We start from the raw sequence: 23,738 nt of genomic DNA on the forward strand, positions 1-23,738 counted from the left end.
TATTAACAAAGACCGAGAGCACAAACAGATGAAGAACAGATAAAGAACTAGTAAAGTCAGAAGAGGTAAATAGGATTAGGAGATTCTCCAAAATGCTAATGATGTGAAACACAAGAGTATGAATACAGTTATGCAAACATTCAGGGGGAGTTGGCAGAGGTGAAAAAAGCAGTATTGGGATAAAGACTGCAGCAAACCTCCACTCAAGCATTGTTGGGGTTCCGGGAGGACTTGGAGTTTACATGAGTTACAAAAATGTTAATTACACTGGAGAGCCAATACCAGCTCCTAAGGCACAGGGATAGGATCATGATGCTACAGAAACTAAATAATGAAGCAAAGAGATAACGCCAGAAAGAATGCAGAATGGGCACTGAAATGAACAGGTGAGAGGGAAGGAGTTGGTTACTGCTCAAGGCTATAGGATTATGAAATGGCACGCTTACTGTACATGAAACTAGATCATTCTAAGGAGCAAGTTGCTTACCTTCGGTATTGCATTATCTGGTAAAGACTATAGCTCAGATTCCTAACATTTGAATTTCCCAGGCGTCTGGCTGGATCTGGAAACTTTTGTTGAGCAATACCCTTTGTGTGTGCCGTCGGGGGGCTCCATTCGGATCCATGTGACGTCGGTAGAGTCGGTTAGAACGTTCTGGTACCTATTTAGGTGCCACCCAGGTGCGTGGACGTCAGTACTTTTTGTTTTTTCTATGCCAGAAGCGCAGAGCCACGAAGTAACTGACGTAGTAGTGTGCAAAACTAAGGCCCCGGAAAGAGGAGTACACCTAGCTCTACAACATTAGTCCACAAAGCGGGGAGGCTTGAGTCGGGCTGTAAGGAATCTGCAGCTAGATAGGCTCTACCAGATAATGCGTTACCGAGTAAGTAACTTGTTCATCTGATAGTGACTTCTAGCTGCCTTTGAATTAGATACTCAAGTCAAACCATCCCGGTGGTGGATTTCGTACCAATACCTCAAACTAGGAAGACCTGCAGGACCGAACAGGCAAAATGCCCATCCCTGCGGAACTCACTGTCCTAGCAGTAGCGCATGCCAAACGTGTGCAAAGTTGCAAACGTTGCTGCCCAACAGATGGCCCTGACTGAGGCAGCATGAGCCATGGCCGTAGTCGCAGCCTTCCCACTGCTTCTTTGCCAGGGTATAGCAGATCTTGATGCAAAGAACGACCCAGAGAGAGATGGTCCTTTCATGCACTGACCATCTTTTCTTAGCTCCTACGAACCCCACAAAGAGTTGGCCGTCCAACTGGAATTCTTTTAGTCAGTCAAAGTAGAATGACAACACTCTTTTTGGGTCCAGTCGGTGGAAAAGCTCCTACTCTTTAGAGGGATGCGAGGAGCAAAGAAGGTATGCATCTTGATGGATTGACCCAGATGGAATGCGGTCACTGTGAGAAGTTGGCCTGATATATGATGCTCACTAATTCTAGTGATCACCTTGTATCAGTCCAAACAACCCTTATGGTGATGGTTGTAAAGTCAACCTTATAGACCAGCAATCCTAATGGTAACATGGACAAAGCAGTCTTAGGCTAAACTCTTATTGCATGTGAAGCCAGCTGTTTTACCACATATAACCCCTTGAATACCAAATGAAAGGACACCACACAGGTAGTTATGAAAATAAACAAGATATTTATTAGCTAACAAACACCTATGAACTCTTTATGAGATCAGAGGGCTAAGCACATGACAAGACTCTTAAGAAAAATACGTTAAGTTGCACAAGTTACAATGTTGCCCTAGGGGCGCAACAAACCATATACTAAGTAATTGGTATAAGGAAGTCAATTAAAGAAATGGAGCTGTCCAGAGGCTGTAGGATTGCTGGGACTACACTATCCTAACTTTAGGTAAGTAATAGGAGGCCCACGGAACGCGTGTGCAGAGTGTGTACTCACACGCGAGATGCGCAACAACGTCTATGGACAGTAAAGTTCAAGAAAAAGGTGAGTACGGACAATCCTGACTAGATAGGACTACAACGACCGTGAAACTGGACACTAGGAGAGTCAATCTACCCTTGAGCACCGAATTGCTCTTGTTACCTCACCCATGGGCTGCGGGTGCATTGGTGTCAATGTGTGTCGGGTTCTCTCGTCGTTTCCTATGGAACCTTGGAAGAAGATGCTGCAGGCGACCAGGAGGAAGGTGTCTGGGTGGATCCGAGTTGAAGAGGACCTGCAAGCAGAGGGGACAGAGTCTAGGTCACTAGCCAGTGACCGGGTGGAACCAGGAAGGAACCAGACGTCGTCGAGGAGCAAGCAGGTGCTGGAGTGAACCTTGGAGTTGCAGCCACGCGGATCAGGAGGCGTCTAGGATGACCAGATGCTGGAGAGGAGCTGTCCCACGAAGGTTCTCGCAGATGGAGGGGTCGGCTTCAAGATCAGAGCCAACAAACCTAAGCAAAGGCAACCCACGCAGGATACACAATGAGCTTCTGGTGCAGACCAGGAGGGTCTGAGGTACTTCACCTTTGCAGGGAAGCAAGGGCCAGTCTGGAGCAACCAGACCAGCGGTGGATTTTCATAAAGGATCGTCGCCAGGGGCTACTAGCCAACGGGCCAACAACCGGACAACGCGTCGAGCAGAACACAGGCAGAAGGGCCCCACAAAGATCTCGTGGAGTGTGGAGGGTTGGTCTTCGGTGCAGGTGGAGCTCGGTGTCGGGGTATCTCAGTCCCCAGGGCACAGCTTCGGGGAGGCCCCAGGGCACAGCTTCGGGGAGGCCTCAGGAGCTGCGCTGTTAGCAAGTTGTCGACTTTTCAAGGTACCTGCTTCCACGGGTCCAGACGCCTTCCACGGGGCTCAGCTGTAGTGGAGTCGTGCAGTGGGGTCAGAGGGATCCAGGAGGCGAGGTGTTGTCAGGCTCTGTGCTCGGGTTCTGGCGGGAACGTGGACAAAGCAAGCCGTTGAGTTGCTGGATGGTGCCTGGTTTCCCAGGGTGGTCACTCCTTGGCTACAAGGGAGATTCTTCAGTCTTCAGCTTGGATGAATGTCGAAGGGTCCAGACTTTCGTCTTCTGTCGATTCCAGGATTAATCTATTTTCTTCAGGGTCAGCTCCTACATTTATACAACTAAAGAGGTCTGGTTTGGTCACTAGGTCCCTCCTATGGGTGGGACCAGGAAGGGGGGTGGTTAAACCCCCTTTCCTTTGTGCAGTTTCGCGCCAGAGCTGAGGCTGGAGTGCCCCAGCAACCAGTTTGAACTGGGGTATGCATGGAGCACCTAGAGTTCTCCAGGCAGTGTCTGATTCTATTCAGCCCTCCCTTTCCCAATACACATCCTCCTTTCTGGGGTGGTGCTCGCACCTCCCCAAGTAGGAAACCTATTGTCCAAACCTCCGTGACTGGAAGGACTCCCAGCAGCAGGAGGTCAGACTTGTGTCTGTGGCAGCAGCATCCATTTTGTAATGCTGGGGCTCTGGTTAACTTTAACCGGGATAGTCAGAACAAACATGTCTTCTCCCTCTAGAAGGGTGGAATGCTACCCCCGTCGCCAGAATTGGCGAGGGGGTAGTATTCCAAAGTGTATGACACCTTACACGACATGTTTTGATAAAGCCAAACCAAAGTTAGCCTTAACCGCGAGGATTATAATGCACTTAAGAGTATATGGTATGGCAATATCATAGAACAGCTATAAGGACATGGTTCCGAAAGCTGCAGACAGGCTCAGCTCATGCTAGAGCACCATCTCACACATAACCAAGCACTCTGCCTTCAGGATTGTTAAGGCCTGCCATAGGAGTGACTTATAGGTTACTATGTGTCTATATGTAAGTAGGTATAGGGATACTACACCTAAGCAAGGGGTGGTTAAACGACCATGCCCCAGCTGAGTGATCAGCCAGTTTTGTCTATTTGAGTGGCCAGCCAGGGGTGTCATAATACATGCTGCAGCCCCTGGTAGGCCTTGGTTACACCTATGCCCTGAGTACCTATGGTACACTTCTACAGGGGCTGACAAGGTGAACCAATTCCCAAATGTGGATGTACATAGAGTATGTGGAGTCCATTTTACAGAGAGAGCAGATAGCCTGGGGTCCTGAATAGCAGGATCCCATGCCAACTAAGTCGAAAACCAGCTAAACACTAGGCAAAAAGTTGGCGGCAACCGTAGTCAGGTACCCACCTTCCTACACAGGGCTCCCGGTTTTATGGTATTTATTTTTTTAACATTTGCCTCTGTGTTTATCCATATTTATTTTTTTGTCATTTTATCTGTATATATCTGTATTTATTTTTGTCGCAAGCAAAAAAAGATGTTGCAGCTAGTATTTTTCCACATTTATTTAAATAGACAGTGCACACGGTTGTTATTGGTTTAGCTATATGTATATATGCGCCAAATTAAGTAAACACAACACAGTCCAGTGGTGGCTCGTGAAATTTCAAAGTGGTGGGGCGTAAGACAAAACCATGAATTTGTTTGAGAGAGTGCAGTGACTGAGCATATCTCTCCCCAGGGTGCTATGGGTCTCTTCCTAGAGACAAAAAATATATATAACATGGAACAAAACTGTGTCTTTGTTAGCATAGTTTCTTTAATAAAATGACCTAAAAGCAGTAGTTTTTACAGGAACACTCATACAATATTTGAGAAAATTCCTACTTGCCTCCCCAGAGGTGCAGTTACCAGGAAAAATTACTTGGGATCTCCCTTATAAAACATTTGTAAAAAAAAAATCTTTTACCTCCATGTGCATGCAGATTTAAGTGGCATGTGAGGACAAGGGGAGCTAGTCAGAAAGGCCTGAACTGCTCAATGCATTAGTGACCGGCACAAAGAGGCCAGAGCTGCCTAATGTGCAAGTGAGGGGAGAGTGAAAAATACTTTTAGGTTAGTCCTAAAGATTCAGGTCATATTTATTGCACCAATTACAGATATTGCCTTTTCAAGCCTATGAATTACCACATTGCCCAAAACTACATACATTGCTATTCCAGTTTACTCATTGTTGCAAACTGCATGTACAAATGTTCAGCAGGTTAACTAATTCTCTTGAGCAATGCTGCTTGGAGTCTTAGCTACGACCTTCGAGTTTTAGTGGATCCCTGGATGGCCCACTATCCTGCTGAGCTAGTTTGTATGTTAACCTTTGACCTGCAGCTTGCACGCAGATTACTGCAGCAGGAATGTTAACCATCTGATCTAGGTTACCTGTATTTAATTTGTGACACACATATATGTTCACAGAACTCAGTTCTTTCATTGATTAAGTTCAGAGCTTAATTTATAACTGAAGGTTGGCAACGTTTTTATTTACAGCCCACTTCAAGTGTTGCCAAATGCTGAGGTTGCCCAATAAAAAAGCTTTCATCCACCTTTCTACCCTTCCAGTATCAATATCCCACACTTGTTTTGGTTCCTTTTCTATTCCAGCTTTATCCCCATGACACGGTTTTCCTATATTTCGTGTCCTCCTTTCTCCCTTGTCTACATTTTTCTATTTAGCCATAATGTGTTGTATAATTAGCCCCCATCCCAAAAACGAGTACCAGGGCCCACCACCTGCAACCACAGAACAAATTAATTAGTGCCAATTACAGACCGTTTAGATGAAAAACGGTGCACACACAATAAATCAATAGTTATTTAAAAAAAAAATGGAAGAAACGTCCCAGCCAAGGAATGCCACTCAACGAATTATGCACTCACCTTAATATGTTGAAATCACACTTTCACCAAAGTTTTCATTGTGAAATATGCCAAAATGAGTGTCAGACAAATCTTTCCCCTTAAAGTTCAGCTAGCGACTGGTGGCACCGTAAATAAGACGTTGGGCATTTTAAACGAAATCGTGCATGAAACAATTATCTGAAAGGATATTGTGGGGAAAAAAAACACTTCCTTTCAGCGTTTTAAGTGAACGCCTCCGAAGGAACCGTGTGGCAAATTTAAAAGAGGGGAAAGGGCTAAAGATATATGTGCAGGTCAGGATGCAGCTTTTGCAATAGGAAAGCCTGGACTCCAGAGACCCGTTTGATTGGACTGGCTCTGAAAGAGGCCATTGGGGTTAATAATGGGGCAGAATGTCATCATTAATTGTATAAACGGTAAACAACATTTTACGAAGTGCTTTCTTTTAACCATGGCAATGTTTCACATTATTGAAGTAATGGTTATAAAGCTGAGAAGAAGACGCTTCATAAATGCAGCCCTCATTTCCCAGTATAATCCACATAGCCACCCCAAATCCCTTCTCTCGCTACGCAAATGGTCGTACCTGCGCTGCGAACGGACCCCTGCCCCTCCCTTTGGCAGCCTCCTGTTCTCTGTGCTGCCTGGCCTGCTCTTATCTTCAAAGCACCCCCCCCCCCCGCCCAACTCTCTAACTTGGGAAACACAATGCCAGGCCTACAGGATCACTCTAGACATCTGGGAGCTCCCCGTGGACATGCCATTATCGCACTATAACCCCACTCTTTCCCAAGTCGTCACAGGCCAGAGTTGGGTCAGTGATGTTTGCTGACCCCACCCCAGCCTGTGACGTCTTGAGATAGAGCTGAGTTAGTGATTTATGGATCGATTAGTGATGCGCAGCTCAGAAAGTACAGGGCTGATGCCCTATGCGCCCAGTGCAGCGTGTGTCTGATAAATGAGCCTGGCTGCCTGCCCTCGCATACGAGAGAGGTCGCAGGAGGACAGTAAAAGTATTTAGTGCTGCCAGAATACTTCCTACTACGTGTAGACCCATTAATGTACAAGCAACGTGGATGGTAATTACTATTAGCAATTACCATCCACAAAATGTTGACAACTGCAAGGGCTTCCGCCCATAGAGAGCAGCCACCACTGGCTCAAAGGGCTTCAGCCCCCCAGCCCCCTTTGTGTGTCAGCCCGGGCTGAGACAGCTCCCAGAGCACAAAGATGAGCTTATCGCCACACCAGAGTACTTCAAAGGTCTTTAAAAGACCATTTAAGTGTTAACTAGGACCCTGCCAGAGAGATTAATGGCCCAGCAGGTGTTAATGTGGGCAGGCATACCCCACAGTCAGGAAGAGGGGCATGTCCGCAAACCCTGGGCTCAGGGCTGGAGCAGGGATTACCGAATAGTTGTATTTTTCTGCTTCTATTTATAGATACAGACGGAAGGAAAATATTTTTCTGTTTGTATTTATATGTAAAAATCCATTTAAACGGAAAACCGGAAGCCTTAATCATGAGATAGGGAGCTTTGAAAGATCAACCTTGTAGCTCACTCACCCTCCTGGCAGATGAAATAGCCACTAGACTTGATGGTATGCAACCGGAGGGGACAATTATGAAGCAGCTCAAAGGTAGTGCACATAAGAAATGTGAGAGCTAGGTTGTGATCCCATTTGACAATAATGAAGAGCGTAGGAAGAAACATATGTTCAAACCATTTCAGGAACCTATTTACAATAGGAGACTTAAATAACGAGGGTTTGTTGGGCAGCTGCAGTAATGCGGACAGAGCAGAAAGATAGCTCTTGAAAGTGCCTAGAGCAGAGCCCTGCTGGGCAAGGGTAAGAATTAAAAGAAGAATATCAGAAAGAGAGGAAGAAAGAGGGTCAACAGACTTTTCATACAATATTTTACAAATGTTTGCCAACGGCAGGCGTATATCATCTTGGTGGAGGGCCGTCTGGCTACCAAGATAACCTTACAGACTTCGGGGGGAAGGTCAAAAGCTATCAACTGTCGCTGCTCAATCTCCTTCAAGTAGGCCGAAAGCCAACAGGTTCGAGCAGATGATCCTCTTCTCCTGCGACAAAAGATCCTCCTGAATGGGCAGCCATATAGGAGAATCGATGATCATTTGAAGAAGCTTGGGAAACCAGACTCTCCATGCCCAATCCGGAGCAACAAGAATGACTTGGACCTGGTAGTTCTTTATCTTCTGCCCAAAATCTCAAGAAGTAGTATGGGGAGAAAGGCGTACAGAAGGCCTGAGGTCCACTTGTGATTAAAAGCGTCACCGAGCGCTACCAGTCTTGGAAACTCCTGCGTGCCAAATTGCTGACATTGCATGTTTTCTTTAGAGGCAAACAGATCTAACCGAGGCTTTCCGCACTGTTGAAAGAGACCTTGTGCCACCTCAGAGTGGAGACTACATTCATGATCCGCTAGGTATCGACGGCTGAGTTCACCCTCCCTGCTGTTCAGAGAACCTGCCAGGTGTTTAATCACCAGGGTTATGCCCTGCTGTTCCACCCATGTCGAGAGATGCAGGGCCTCCTTACAAAGGGTCCACGACCCAACACCGCCCTGCTTGTAGCAGCACCACATGCAGGCATGTTGTCCGTGAACACTTGTACCAACTTTCCCTCAACAGAGGAAATAAATGCCTCCAATGCTAGTCAGATGGCCCAAAGCTCCGACAAATTGATATGGAGCCCTGACTCCACCGGAGACCAGAGTCCTCTCATCTTAACCTCTCCCAGATGGCCACCCGATTCCAGAATGGATACATCTGTACCAACTGTGAGAGCCAGTTGGGGAAAGTAGAGGGGACTAGCTCCGACCCAATCGTAGTTTGTTAGCCACCACTGCAAGTCTTTTGCAGTTCCCTCAGAGATCTGGACCCTATCAGAGAGATTTAGCTGATTCAGAGGCCACTGGAACATCAGGTAGCACTGCAGAGAAAGCAGACATCTGGCGTGATATTCTAACAGAATGCAAGAGGCCAGGGGTCAATCTTCTCTGGATCAGAACTAACTGGCACGAAAAGAAACTAACTGACGTCCGCTTGCCTGGGTGGCACATCTATATAGGTGACGCCGATATAACATCCGGCGCGGACGACGCCACGCAGAGTCAAACTAAGCCAACCAATGGCACACAGATGTAATGCTTGCGCAAATGTTTCTGGATCCAGTCTGACACCTGGGAAATTCAAAGCTAAGGAATCTAAAGGTAGATGTCTCTATTAGATTAATTTGAATTTTGAATTTAATTTGAATTTAAAAATACTTATAGAGCGCACGTACACTGAGTCAGTTTCATGGCGCTGGTGAGGTCCCTGAGAGAAAGCAATAGGAGAGCTAGGTACCAAAGGCCTGCTGGAATAATAGCGTTTTTAGTGACCTCCGAAACTCCATGTAGGAGGAAGAGAGTCTTAAAGGTAGGGGGAGGTCATTCCAAAAGGTGGGTGCAAGTACAGCAAACTTCTGCCCGCTTCTTTTTAAACCGGGGCGTAGTTAATAAAGCTAGGCTAGAGGAGCGGAGTCCCTGGAAGGAACATAGGGAGAAATTGCCGAGTTGATAAAGGCAGGGGCTGTGCCCGCTCTTGCTTGAAAAGTCAAGCACCCTAACTTGAACCTGGCTCGTTGTTTTATGGGGAGCCAGTGTAAGCTCCTAAGCAAAGGGGTCGAATGATGGGACCTAGACAGGCCAAAAACCAGGCGAGCAGCCTGGTTTTGTACTAACTGAGGGCGCTGCAAAGCATAAGCAGGAGCTCCGTTGTAAATGATGTTGCCATAGTCAATCTTTGACAGGACCATGGCCATAAGGATCAGCTTTAGTGCAGAGGTGGAAAAGAATCTGGCAACTTTCCGAATAACTCGTAGTGTAAAGAAACAAGAGGAAACCACAGAGTTAATATGTGAATGGAGGGTTAATTGGTTATTGAGCATAATCCCGAGGGTTTTAACTGAACATGAAAGGAGAGGAGGGGGTCCAAGTGAAGGGGCCAGAAAGAAGGGGACCAGGGATTGGCAGCACCGCCCGTCGCCACCAGTTCTGTTTTATCCGTGTTAAGTTTTAACTGATTGATGTTCATCCAGTCTCGGATAAATAGCATGATGGACTGGAAACTGCCAACCCCTGAAGGGGAAGAAAGATCAAAAATGAGTTGAAGATCATCTGCATAGTTATATACAGTGACCTCCATATTCTGTAAAGCAAACACCAGTGGAAAAACAAAGATTGAAAAGTAAAGGAGAGAGAGCAGACCCCTGGGGAACACCACAGTTGACATTACGTAGAGGGGCCGAGAAGGTGCCAAGATGGACAGTCTGAGTGCGGTCCTTCAGGAAAGACTCGATCCAGGCTAGTGCTAACCCCCCTATCCCCGCCGCCCTGACACGTGATAGCAGAATGTCATGGTCCACAGTGTCAAAGGCGGCGGATAAGTCCAATAGGACCAGAATCTTGGGGGTATTGGCATCGAGCCCTTCCCTAAGTTGGTCCATGACCGAAATCACCACCTTCTCGGTTGAATGTCGAGGTCGGAAACCAGCTTGACATGGGGCCAGATAATTGCTGTCCTCGATGGAGGCGCTCAGAATTTGAGACACGTGCGCCTCCGCCACCTTACCCAAGTAGGGAAGCAGGGATATGGGGCGGTAGTTGGCTAGGGAAGAAGGGTCAGCCCCAGGCTTCTTCAAAATGGGGATGATGGTGGCAGATTTAAATGCAGTGGGGACTAAGCCTTTAATGAAGGTATTATTTAGGACAGTGAGAGCGGTTACAATGGTAATTTCAGTCGCAATCATGAAAAAGATACCAACTCCCAAGTTGCGGTGGTAATTGATTTGCAAAGTAGAATGGGTCTCCTTTGGACCCCTTCCCCTTTATACATTTTTGTAAAATTTTCAGGGAAGTGTAGTAGCTTTCAATAGACCACTGTTAACTCACACTGAAATCCTCCCCTCCCCTCCCCCACCCCCACAAAAAGATTTTTCAAAAGCAAGCCTGCTTCTTTTCAGGAAAGCTGTTTAAAAAAACATCTTTAATTAAAACCTATCACAGACAGAGGTCTGCTAAACCTTGCAGGCCACAATGCCTGTAATTCTGCCCAGTTACAGTGAGTCGCAATTTGTGACATTAATGAGAGAGATGGGACTCAAATCAACCTCTGATATGGCATTTTAAGAACCGACACATTTTACTTACCAATAGGTAATTGTTCTCTTCTAAAAATATCTAATTTATTTGTTGTTTTGGGAAAGTCTTTAAGATGAACATAGAGGGAGATCAGTTGAAGAGTGAAGCAAATAAAACATTTACAAAATGCAGTAAGAAATGGTGACTCATCTAGAGAGTATTCTTTGAATGGGGATGAAAGAAAGAAGAGGAAGAAGAGCCAGAGTACAAAGGAGTAAATAGACAACACCTGAAAGTTTATTGGAGAAGGATACACACACAAATAGCTGAGAGAACAAACTCACTATCATCTTTGATGCAGAACTTCTGCCAGTTGATAGTGCGCTGGGAGGCAATCTCTGCACAGGCTTTCAGGTGCTCCATCTGAAATATAAAAAGCTGTGAGTGGCAGTTTCTGCACCATGACCAGACCAATCATGCATTAAAGCGTAACGGCCTAGCACTTCATCAGTCTTGAGAATTAAAATTGAAACAGACATAGCAAAAAGTTACTTACCTCTGTTGACACACTTTCTGGTGGATACACTATCTACCTGCAGATTGCTCATCTTTAGACTATACCTGGCGCTAGACTGGTTCCAAAAACTTCTCATATTCCTCAAGATGGGGAAGGAGGGTTAGGTAGACAAGAAAGCATTATCGAAGGCAAGTAACTTTCTTTTCTATGAATACCTTTATCTGCAGATTCCTGACTTTCTTACCAAACTGAAAATCAGTAGCCCTCATGGAGGTGGGACACGAAGGGATGGTTAAAAGAAGAGTCTTGGAGGACAAAACGGCAATCCTGTGACAGTTCTGCCATCTAGGAAGTAGTGCTTCACAAAAGTATGAAGGGACACCCATGTAGCTAGCCTGGAGATTTCAGCCACAGGAGCTCTTCTAACTGATGCATAGGTAGAAGATTTGGCTCTGGTTCATTGGGCCTTTATTCCTTCATGAGGATCTTTTCAGGCTTTCCTTGCTAAAGGATATCACATCCTAATGCAAAAGATGAATCCCAATTACGGGGTTCTCTTTTGGACAACTTTTCCTTTCCTCTTGCATACATACCCTATAAAGTGCTGTTGCATGAGCTACTTACCTTCGGTAACGATGTACCTGGTAGAGACGATTCCAGACGCAGATTTCTTAACAAAGAATTATCCCCAGGCGTGAGACTGGATCCGGAAAACTTTTTGCCATAGCATCCATGCGCGCCGGGGGGACAGCACCATGTGACTCCGCCCTGACGTCGTCCGCGTTCGTGACATCAGCGAGGATACATAAGTCCCAACCTAGCGCGCCGACATCCGTTTTCTTCGGAGAACTTTTCCGCGCCTCAACGCGGAGCCATCACAAACAAAACTGTGAGAATATTGGAACAGTGTATGAAAAAACCAGCTAAACACAAAGGAAAGAAACGAATGGTGAGGAACGGCACCATCCAGAATAGTGCCAGGTACTATGGCACCAAAAGTCATGGATGAAAGAACAGAGCACAGCTACTGGAAAGCAAGCCTGCAACAAATACGACAGCTTCACCGGGGGCAGAAAGCATGTGAAAAATTGCACAGCAGACTAAGAAGTCTGCAGTCACCGCCCGGAACAGAGAAGGGCATCAAGGTCAGAACGGAAGAGCAACGACCATTCAGCTCCAGACAACACCAGTAAGAAGAGACATCTCTCAAAAGAGCTAAGGATTGAGTCTCGGCCAAGGGACCTCAACCCTAAGGACTGCAAAGGAGCCAGAAGTGCAAGCAACGAAAGGAAGAAGGGCACGAGCAAACCCCACACTGGAGACCAGGGTGCATGGGTGCAGAAGTATTCATGAAGCCATCAACCAATCACCAGAAAGGAAGAAATGGAGCAAACAACAAGACGAGCATCCCCCTAGGGAGGGAGTAAGAAAAGGCACTCGCTGGAGACAATCACTCGGAGGCAGGCGGGTGCAGAAGAACAAGGAAGGATCCTCACAGAATAGGGAGGAAGGGCGGGTTGTGAAGGAATCTGCGGCTAGAATAATCTCTACCAGATACATCGTTACCGAAGGTAAGTAACTCGTACATCAGATAGAGACTACTAGCCGCAGATTCCTTAGCGTAGAATAGATACCCTAGCCATACCCAAGAGGAAGGAGGGTCTTCCCCAGCCTGACCAACACAGGGCCCCAATAGGGGATAAGTCGCAGGGGCAGGGAGAATAGCCCAGTAACCCCCCACCCCCCCCCCCAGCAGAAGAGACCTCGCCATCTTGGAGGAACACCGACTCCAGAGGGGATGGGTTATGAAGACAAGAGGCAGCCCAGCCCCCACCAAGCAGGAGGAAGCATGGACAAGGCAAAAAGGGGCTAGTGCACCCCAAGCCCAGTTGAGACCCCCACCAGAAGCCCCAGAGGTACCGGAAGGGCAGAGGAGTACTGGGGAAGAGAACCACCCCAAGACTCCAAGGAGAAGAAGGAGAAACAAAGGCCTCCGCCGGAAACACATACATTGAAGAGGGCAGCGGAACCCATCACATCTTGAAGCAAACTGTCAAGACAGAACGGCGTTCGAGTTACTAACCTTCGGTAACAATGAATCTGGTAGAGACTATTCTAGCTGCAGATTCCTTCACGTAGAATTATCCTAAGGCATGAGACTGGATCCGGAAACTTTTTTGCCACAACAACCCTGCGAGCATGAGGTGGGGGGGCGACATCACGCGACTCCACCCAGGCGTCAACCGCGTATGTGATGTCAACGAGGTCACATAAGACGCGCGCCTACGTCAGTTTTCTTCGGAGAACATTTCCGCACCACAATGCGGAAGCAACAGGTAAACTGTGGGAGCATGGGAACAGTGTGCGAAGAGCAGAAAAATTGGAAAGAAAAGGTGACTAACACCACAAGAGAAGTGGCAACACCGCAGAAACTAAAAGCAGGGAAAGAAGAAAGAGCAAGCAGAGCCCTGCGCCGCCACCCTGCCAGCATAAAGACAGCCTAAAGGCAGCCTCCCAACCCTGTGCCCCCAGAGACATGAAACATGCGTAAAAGTCATGGTATACATAGTAAACCACCACCCCCAACCTGAACAAGGAAAGGGACCAGGTCTAAGACAGACAGGGACAAGAACCTCCAAGACACCCCAATACAGAGACAAGGGCAACACATGGCCAGGTGACCCACGTCAGAGGATAGCAATGGAAGGAATGAGGGGAGAGGGAGGGAGGGTAGGGATATAAGCAATCCCCCCTAGACCTGGAGGAGCCAGAGCAGCAGGGCATCAAGGCACCGGTGCACCGGAACACCATCCTCCCAAGAACCAAGGAGGAATGAACCACCCCCATAAGGAGTCACCCGTCCAGAACAAGGAAGGCACTCACCGGAGACACAGCCCCTTCCCCCCCACCAGGAGGCGAGCACCGAAGACCAAATCAAAGGGTCCTTGCAGAAGAGGGGAGGAAGGGTGGGCCGTCAAGGATTCTGCGGCTAGATTCGGCTCTACCAGATACATCGTTACCGAAGGTAAGTAACTTGTACATCTGCTAGAGACTACTAGCCGCAGATTCCTTCATGTAGAATAGATACCCTAGCAATAGCCCCAGGGAAGGAGGGTCTGCGAAAGGGCCCCACCAGCCAATACCGACCAGAGGCCTTACAGGGGACCAGAACCGTGGACCAGGGAGGGAAAAGAGGTCCTTAAAAGAGGGCTGGCAGCCAAGGGGTAAAGGGACAAACACTCTGGGTCAGGCAGTGCCGGTGCAGATGATGCTGAGGCACCGGGTCCCCTGAGGCAGGACGCCTCCAAGCCTCTGTCAAAGCAGAAAGAAGGGAACCTTCAAAGGGGAGTAAGATTTCCCACCCACCAGAGCCCTGGTGGAGGTTTACCAAGGGGTGATCACATGGACACCGCGTGATCGAAGGCCGCACCTGCCTCCGTAGAACCCTGCGGCGGAGAAAGCAGCTCCTTCGTGGGCGACGGCTGCAACCTAAGGCGGCCGTCCCAGAGGCCAAGCGGGAAAGGTAGGGGTCAGACCTGGAAGAGAGGGGGAACCGAAGAATGAGGGACCTGCCGCTCATCCGACGAACACCTCTGCCTCATAAAGGGCGGGGAGCCGCCCTTCGACGCCGGTGAAAAAGACAGCATACGTCGGCCAGTCTCCGGAGAGGACGACACCAAAATACAGCCTGCCGCCGGGGAAGAGCATCCGAAGACTAATCCGCGGTGCGACCCCTGCGCGGATCTGTAGAGGCCACCTTTTGAGGCAGGGCGCCCCATCTAGCTTCACCGGACAAGAGTCCACCAAGGCATCCCGTACCGCAGACTGGAGTGGGGCTGGAGTCCAACCGGCCCGAGGCAGCGCCGGAACGACGCCGACCCAACCCCCATCAAGGTAGACACCTGCGTGGGGGAACAAGATGGCCCCGAGGAGTGACACAAAGTCCTCCGACAGCCACGGCCCAAAATGAGGTGGAAATCGCTCGGCAACCCATGTGGCGGTGCCAGAGACGATTCTGCCACTGACTCGCCCTCCGAGGCAGCCGCCTGCGGGAGGGAATGGGAGGGGCCCGGAGAGGGACGCGGGATACTCATCCGCCCTCGACCCGGAGCAGGACGAGAAGGGTCCGCCAACCCATGTGGCTCCGCACAAACCAGCAGCTGCTGGCGCTGTAGCGGCGTCACCTCGGCCTTAGACAGGACCACCTTGTCAAAGGTCCGAGAGGGACTCGAAGATGCGACCCGAGCCCCGGCGACCACACGCGACGCCACAGGGACTCCTGCAGGAGTTTGCAGAGAGGCAGAGACGGCGTGCGAGAAGGAGGTGCCCCTGAGGAACGGCAACCCAACACCACCACATCCTCCAAGTCTGGATCCAAACCAGTCGGCGCCAACACCGGAGCCGCCGCCGCGGAGGGCCTGCGCAAGGCGAAGGATCCGCCAATGCCCCAGGAGGGGAAGGAGGAGGAGGAGACGCCAGCGAGGCCTGCATAGCCGCCACGTATGACTCCATTTGGACTCTTGACGCCCCAGCATCGGGAAACGGTGGATAGGGCGGCACTGGGGGCTGCATCACCGCGGAGAGTCTACGCCCCCGGCAGGCCGGAAACCAGCCCCCGGGGACAAACTCCGACACTTACCCATCGGGGAGCGACGCTCACGCAACATCGAAGAGGGGCGAGGACGACGACCACGGCCGTATCTGAAGCCGTCGGCCGAAGCAGACTGAGGGGAGGACGCCGACCTGGAGAGACGTGCTGAGAGAAGTTTTATCCGGTGCTTCCGTCGCGATTTCGGCTTCAACTGTCGACACTCTGGAGAATCAGTGGCGCAGTGATCCTCCCCCAAACATCACATACAAATTAGGTGAGGGTCCGTCGCCGACATAAGACAGCCACAAAAAGAGCAAGTTTTAAGCCCAAAGGCATTCGCACACTGTTCCACCAAGAGAAATGGGGAGGACCGGATCCGCTTTGCACATGGAAAAGGAAAAAACTGACATAGGTGCGCCAGGGCAGTCTTATGTGACCTCGCTGACGTCACGTAGGCAGACTACGCCTGGGCAGAGTCGCGTGATCTCACCCGCCCCTCCGGCGTGCAGGGTTGCAGTGGCAAAAAAGTTTCTGGATCCAGTCTCACACCTGGAGATAATTCTATGTGAAGGAATCTGCAGATAGTAGTTTCTATCAGATGCCACAGGTAATAAGGGCAGGCGCGAAAGAAAAACGTAGGCTCACAAGGCTACAGCAGCACAAGCAGGAGTGCCAGGGCCCAAGCCAAGGCACCCAGCCCTAGACCAGAAGAGCAGGCAGATGCAGCCTGCTGCTGAAAAGCACCACCAACTGTATGCCCGGACTACTCCGGGCTCAGACAAAGGCAAGGTCAGAAAAACTGATCCTGAGCGACCCCTAAAAGGAGACCGCTTCAGACAGGACCGATCCACGCAGAAGTGCGACCAGCCAGAAAATAAGAGGGAAAACAAGTCGGACGGACCAAGACGTCAACACAGGAAAGAATCCCTTCTGGAACACCAGACAGAAGACCAAACAGCGAGCAAAAAGGGCTAAAACACTGCAGCAGGCAAAGCCACACCCAGGCAAGACCAAGCCCATCCAGCTGAATACAGCAGCACCAGGAAAGGCGAGGAACCCGCAAAGGGGAGTCCACACCCTCCCAGCAAAAGACAGAGATATACAATAGCTACAAGTACCCCACTTAGGGTATGACACGTCCCAAAGAAAATATGGAAACCACTCTTAGGGAAGAAGATCCCGCATCAGAGAACAAAACTATAAAACCTGCGGCAGAAACCAGAGAAGGCTTAGTAATCAGCCAAAAAGTACACTCTTGCCAAAAAGGGGCTGAACCAGCAGCCAACTGAAGAGGTGGGCCGACCAAGGGACCCCGAGGGCACAGCAAACCACACAGAAAGTGTAACGGTCACTCCAACACCAAATTCCGGAAGCAAGTGAGATAACACCTCCCACTAAGACCCTGAGGAACAACCACCAACCTATGGAGGAGGAGGAGGAGGAGGAGGAGGAGGAGGAGGAGGAGGAGGAGGAGGAGGAGGACGGAGCCCGCAAGAAGACGCTGAATTCCTGAGTGCATGAGTGTTAAACAGAAGGACCCCATCAAAGGGCAGGTTAACCAGAAGCTCTCTAATATTTTCAGGAAAAACAGCATCAAGCAGCCAAGCATGGCAACAGAGAGCCACAGAAGTGGCCATAGCACAGCCAAGAGCATCGGCAACATCTAAGGCCGCACGAAGAAGAAACGCCGCCAACTCCCTACCATCCAACATATGGCCCCACAGATCAGAACGGGCACAGTCATTGGGACACATGAGAAAGAAGAGACTCCACAGAGTCCCACAGGCTGGAAGTAGCCCTAGTCAACCCACACAGAGTGTTACACACCCGTAAGGCAACACTGGAAGAAGCGAAGACATTACGCCCCCATGAATCCAACCATCGGGCCTCCTGAGACGGAGGGAATAACACTACAGGCAGGAACGGAAAAGCCGTCAGCAGAAGAGAGCCTTGAGTAGAAGGGTGAAAGGAGAGGCAGACTGGGTCATGCTGAGCCGGACAGTGGTGATGCAGGAGCGTCTGAGGCACCAGATCACCGGTGGCGGGGCGCCAGAGTGGGCATATGCGGCACTGGGTCGACCGCAGTCACCACATGCTCCCCAGAAGAATGGGGAGTGGTCGATGTAGGTACGGCGAGGGAGCTGCGCCGAAATGGCGCTGGCTCGGCCTCAGACGGGGCAGTCGCCCACGTCCAGGACCGAGAGGTATTCGGGAAAGTACCCCAGGTCCCAGTCTCCACCCGCGACACCAGAGCACGTGAGGAAGGCTCCCGGTCCCGGACCGTCATAGGCTCGGCCTCTGGCGAGGCAGCCACCTGCTCAAAGGACTGAGGGAGACTCGGGGGCAAGCCCAGAGTCCCTGCAATCTCCTGCCACACCACAGGTAGCACCGCAGGGATTTGCGGCAAGGCAGGGTCTCCAGGCGCGGAAGAGGGGAGCCCCGAAGGACCACACCTCGACGACACCACCCTGCTACGACCTGAAGCCGAAACGGTCTGCTCCGGAGCCGCCGGCAACTCCGCGGAAGTCTCCGCGCGAGGCAAGGGATCTGCGGACATCTCAGGAAGCACTTCCCGAGGGGAGCCGGCGTCCACCGGCGGGGGACAGGGCATCGGAGACAATCTGAAGGACCTACCAACCGGCGAACCATGCCCTTGGGGCCGTGGCAATGTAAAAGATGTCGCTAACGGAACTGGTGGATCCTTCTCTCCGAGGTAGGGGACGGACACTAGGATGACACCGACCGGACAAGCATGCCAACAGCAATTTCATCTGGCGCTCCAGCCATGATTTAGGCTTAAGGGGCTGGCAGGCTTCGCAATCCGTAGAGTCGTGGTGCTTGCCCAGGCACCACATGCAAATTGGGAGAGGGTCCGTCGCCAACATGGGACATGCACAAGAGGTACACGTCTTGAAGCCCAAAGGCATTCGCACCTGTCCAACAAACGCCAAAGCGTGAACAAGAAGGGAAGGCCTGAAAACAGGCCGGGACACAAACCAGATCCGCGTTGCACGCGGAAAATAGAATAAAACGGACGTGGGTGCGCCGGGGTGGGACTTATGTATCCTCGCTGACGTCACGAACGTGGACAACCTCCACGCGGAGTCAGTGGTGCCGTCCGCCCGGCGCGCAGGGATGCTGTGGCAAAAAGTTTTCCAGATCCAGCCTCACGCCTGGGGATAATTCTACGTGAAGGAATCTGCGGCTAGTAGTCTCTATCAGATTGTCTGTTTAAAAATCATTTATGAGGTCAATTTATAACTAAATGTCCTCTTCGGGTGTAGCTTTTTCAGTCTTTCTTCCTCCTTGGTGGGATGAGAGGGAGTGATTAACCCATATAAAATGGGGTTACAACCTTAGACTGGAAAGCAGCTCTGTTTCAAAGAACCAACTTGTCTGAGAAAACCTGATAAAGGCTTGCGAACACTCAGCGATTGCAATTCACTGACACACCTTGTCAAAGTGATAATGACTAGAAAAACGTTCTTAAAATTCAACAGATGCAGCTGGGCATTATGAAGGGGCTCAAAGGGCAACCCTGTTAGGAAAGTTACTACCAAACTGAAGTCCTACTGCGACAAAGCAAAAGGTGTTGGGCAGAAACACATCTGTCAAGCCCGCAAAGAAAAGAAGAAGAATGGGCAACTTGAACCGGGATGGTTGGTCTGGAAGGCAGAAAAAGGCTGACATTACTGCGAAGAAACCCTTGATGGTACCCATCAAGCAGCTCTGCTGTGCAAGTTAAAGTGTAAATCTCAGAATCACAGCAATTTGAGACACTCACAGGTGGGTAGCCGCGCTTTAAAAACTCTGATTGATTTATTGATTCAATACATCGGATTTCAAGGGTTCCACCATGTTATCCGTACAACCATTTTCAATTTCTGCAGTACACCGACTTAGTGGAATGACAGAAGACATCCACAATGTCTGCAGGTAAGTGGAATGGAGATCACTCGTCGAGCATAAAGGAAGAGGTTCTGGAGGTTGAGATTGAAAACATGTCCCTCTGAGAGCGGAGATGTGTCCTGAGGGGAAGACAAAGCTAGGGACACAGGGAGGACAACAGGTCTGAATACCACAACTCAGGCAATATGGAGTGATGAAGAGGATTTGAGCCTGGCGTTGTCAAAGCTTCCTCAAAACACGAGAAATCAAAGATATGGGATAAAACATAGTGAAAAAGAACATTCTATTTCCAGTGAAATAATTACCCTTGTCTCTCCGCAACTGATTCTGAAGAGCACAGAACGAAGGCCATGCGTGTTGGTGTAAGTTATGATCAAGGCCACGGGGGACTGCCCTGCTAGGTAGAGAGGCCACTCGCTGTCCGCAAGGTGTCGCCAACTGATGTGCTACTAAATACTGTACTGGTGAGCCCCTGACCAGAGTTGCATAGCTTCCCAACAGAGAAGATGAAACACTGCTCCCCACTGTTTGTTGATATACCACATCGATCTAGTATTTTCTGCAAGATCTGGAATGATCGACTATGAAGTGAATGATGGCCTTTACTTCAGAGTGAATTGCAAAATCTGCTCTTCTTGAGTTCAGTGGCCTCTGATCTCCAGTTCCTCCAGATGTTCATTCTACCCTAGAATAGAGGTATCTGTCATCGCCATGGCCGTAGCACGAGGAGGTTGGAAGGATGTGCCCGACGCCAGATTCTTCTCCACACTACACCTGGCTAAATCCAGTGCAGTCCTGTGGAGATCCTAATGCTATCTAGCAGATCTATCCCAGTGCTGGAAAGCACCGCCTGCAGAGGCACCACTTGAAAACTCTCATGTGCTAGTGTGCACGGTGACCAGGAGGGTGAAAGACGCCAGCTGACCTATAGTCGTTGCGGTTGGTGGACCAACAGTCCACCAATCGCAACAAATGCACAAGTTACTACTTGTGCAACAATATATCTTTAAGAGACATTAGTTAGTGATAGATTCCTTACCTTAGAATATCCCCAGGCGTCAGATTGGATCCGGAAAGTTTTTTGTCAGCAGTACCCCTGCGCGTCAGTAGGTGGCGTCGTGCGGCTCAGCGTCCGTTGCTGGCGTTGTAAGCGCCGAGATGACGTCACAGAGACTACTTAGGCACCACCCATGCACACCGACGTCAGTTCTGCACACAACTTTCCACGCCAGGAACGCAGAGCCATGCAAGAAACTGACCATTGGTGCCATGAAACTAGGACCCTGAAAGGGATAAACTTAACCCTAGAAATCAGTTCGCAGAATGGAGAGGATGGGTGGGGCGGTAAGGAATCTATCACTAACTAATGTCTTTTACAGATATGTCGTTACACAAGCAGTAAATTGTGCATCTGAAAAAAACACGTTCGTGATCGATTCCTTACCTTAGAATAGATACCCCAGCAATACCAACCCCGGCGATGGGTCTGCGAATAAGATTACACCAGAAAGTTACGGAGAACAGAACGGCCAAAGAAGCAGTCTCTCCGGACTGGACTGTCAAGGCAGTAATGCTTGGTAAACGTGTGCAGTGAGGCCTAGGTAGCTGCCTGACAAATATCCTGCGAGAACGCTGCGCCCTAAAGCAGTAGTGGGTGCTGTTGCCCTGGTGGAATGGGCAACGATTTACAAAAAGGGGGTGGTGATGAACAGAGTGTCTGAGTTAAACAGACCACTCTTACCCAGTCCAAAGATCAGGGCTTGATCCATCACCGTTATTTATCTCACTGCCCCATCCCAGCTCAGAACCTGGCTATATGCAAATCAGTCTGTCCCTGGCCCAGTGCATCATGGGAACAGGGCAGACTAAACTACCAAGCCAATTCTTCACCAGAAAGGAGACAAGCTACCGGGGACCGGTTTCTGGCATTTCAGCCTTCTTCGGCCCGGCTTGCTTGAATCCTGATGGAGCAGTGAGAAAGGGACTCATGTCTGAGTATACCCTGCCACACCTATAGTGGCCAAAAACGATTTACAAAAAGGGGGTGGTGATGAACAGAGTGTCTGAGTTAAACAGACCACTCTTACCCAGTCCAAAGATCAGGGCTTGATCCATCACCGTTATTTATCTCACTGCCCCATCCCAGCTCAGAACCTGGCTATATGCAAATCAGTCTGTCCCTGGCCCAGTGCATCATGGGAACAGGGCAGACTAAACTACCAAGCCAATTCTTCACCAGAAAGGAGACAAGCTACCGGGGACCGGTTTCTGGCATTTCAGCCTTCTTCGGCCCGGCTTGCTTGAATCCTGATGGAGCAGTGAGAAAGGGACTCATGTCTGAGTATACCCTGCCACACCTATAGTGGCCAAAAACGATTTACAAAAAGGGGGTGGTAATGAACAGAGTGTCTGAGTTAAACAGACCACTCTTACCCAGTCCAAAGATCAGGGCTTGATCCATCACCGTTATTTATCTCACTGCCCCATCCCAGCTCAGAACCTGGCTATATGCAAATCAGTCTGTCCCTGGCCCAGTGCATCATGGGAACAGGGCAGACTAAACTACCAAGCCAATTCTTCACCAGAAAGGAGACAAGCTACCGGGGACCGGTTTCTGGCATTTCAGCCTTCTTCGGCCCGGCTTGCTTGAATCCCGATGGAGCAGTGAGAAAGGGACTGGTGGAATGGGCAAGCAGCCCCACAGGAGGCTCCTTCTTAGCCAACAAGTAACAGGCCTTGATGCAGAGAACGACCCACCGAGAGTTGGTCCGTTTGTGCACAGCCCGACCGTTTTTGGCGGCCACGTAGACAACAAAGAGCTGGTCATCCACCCAGAACTGGTGTGTGCGCTTCAGATAGAACGAGAGCGCACGTCTTGGGTCCAGACGGTGGAAACCTCTCTTCCTCTTTTGAAGGATGCGGAGGTGGAAAGAAGGTGGGCAGAGTGATGGTCTGCCCGATGTGGAAGGGTGTGGCAACCTTTGGCAAGAAAGAAGGACAGGTCCTTAAAACCATATTTACAACAAGGGGTGGTGAGGGACAGAGTCTCTGAATTAAGCAGAAAGCTCTCACCCAGTCAAGAGATCAGGGCTAGATCCAACACCGTTTTTTAGCTCACTGCACCATCCCAGTTTCAGAACCTGGCTGTATGCAAATTAGTCTGTTCCTGTCCCAGTGCATGATGGGAACAGGGCAAACCAAACTACAAAAGCCAATTCTTACACTGGGAAGGAAACAAGCTCCCGGGGACCGGTTTCTGGCATTACAGCCGTCTTCGGCCCGGTTTGCTTGAATCCTGATGGTGCAATGAGCAAGGGTCTCACATCTGAGAATACCCTTCCACGCTTAGGGTGGACAAAAATATTTACAACAAGGGGTGGTGAGGGACAGAGTCTCTGAATTAAGCAGAAAGCTCTCACCCAGTCAAGAGATCAGGGCTAGATCCAACACCGTTTTTTAGCTCACTGCACCATCCCAGTTTCAGAACCTGGCTGTATGCAAATTAGTCTGTTCCTGTCCCAGTGCATGCTGGGAACAGGGCAAACCAAACTACAAAAGCCAATTCTTACACTGGGAAGGAAACAAGCTCCCGGGGACCGGTTTCTGGCATTACAGCCGTCTTCGGCCCGGTTTGCTTGAATCCTGATGGTGCAATGAGCAAGGGTCTCACATCTGAGAATACCCTTCCACGCTTAGGGTGGACAAAAATATTTACAACAAGGGGTGGTGAGGGACAGAGTCTCTGAATTAAGCAGAAAGCTCTCACCCAGTCAAGAGATCAGGGCTAGATCCAACACCGTTTTTTAGCTCACTGCACCATCCCAGTTTCAGAACCTGGCTGTATGCAAATTAGTCTGTTCCTGTCCCAGTGCATGATGGGAACAGGGCAAACCAAACTACAA

At 49.8% G+C, this 23,738-nt stretch overlaps 1 protein-coding gene across 14 annotated transcripts in view; it reads right to left on the reverse strand.

Moving 5' to 3' along the window:
• UBR4 (ubiquitin protein ligase E3 component n-recognin 4) overlaps positions 1–23,738 on the reverse strand; it is a 1,723,360-nt gene that overhangs the window by 528,128 nt on the left and 1,171,494 nt on the right. For all 14 annotated transcript variants that reach the window (XM_086921716.1, XM_086921718.1, XM_086921717.1 and 11 more), the window contains one exon: positions 11,164–11,242. In XM_086921716.1, coding sequence (XP_086777842.1) covers positions 11,164–11,242 — 79 coding nt within the window. The remainder of the gene's footprint in view (positions 1–11,163; positions 11,243–23,738) is intronic.

Source organism: Lissotriton vulgaris, chromosome 5, assembly GCF_964263255.1.
Source record: "Lissotriton vulgaris chromosome 5, aLisVul1.2, whole genome shotgun sequence".
In the NCBI taxonomy this organism is placed as follows: domain Eukaryota; kingdom Metazoa; phylum Chordata; class Amphibia; order Caudata; family Salamandridae; genus Lissotriton; species Lissotriton vulgaris.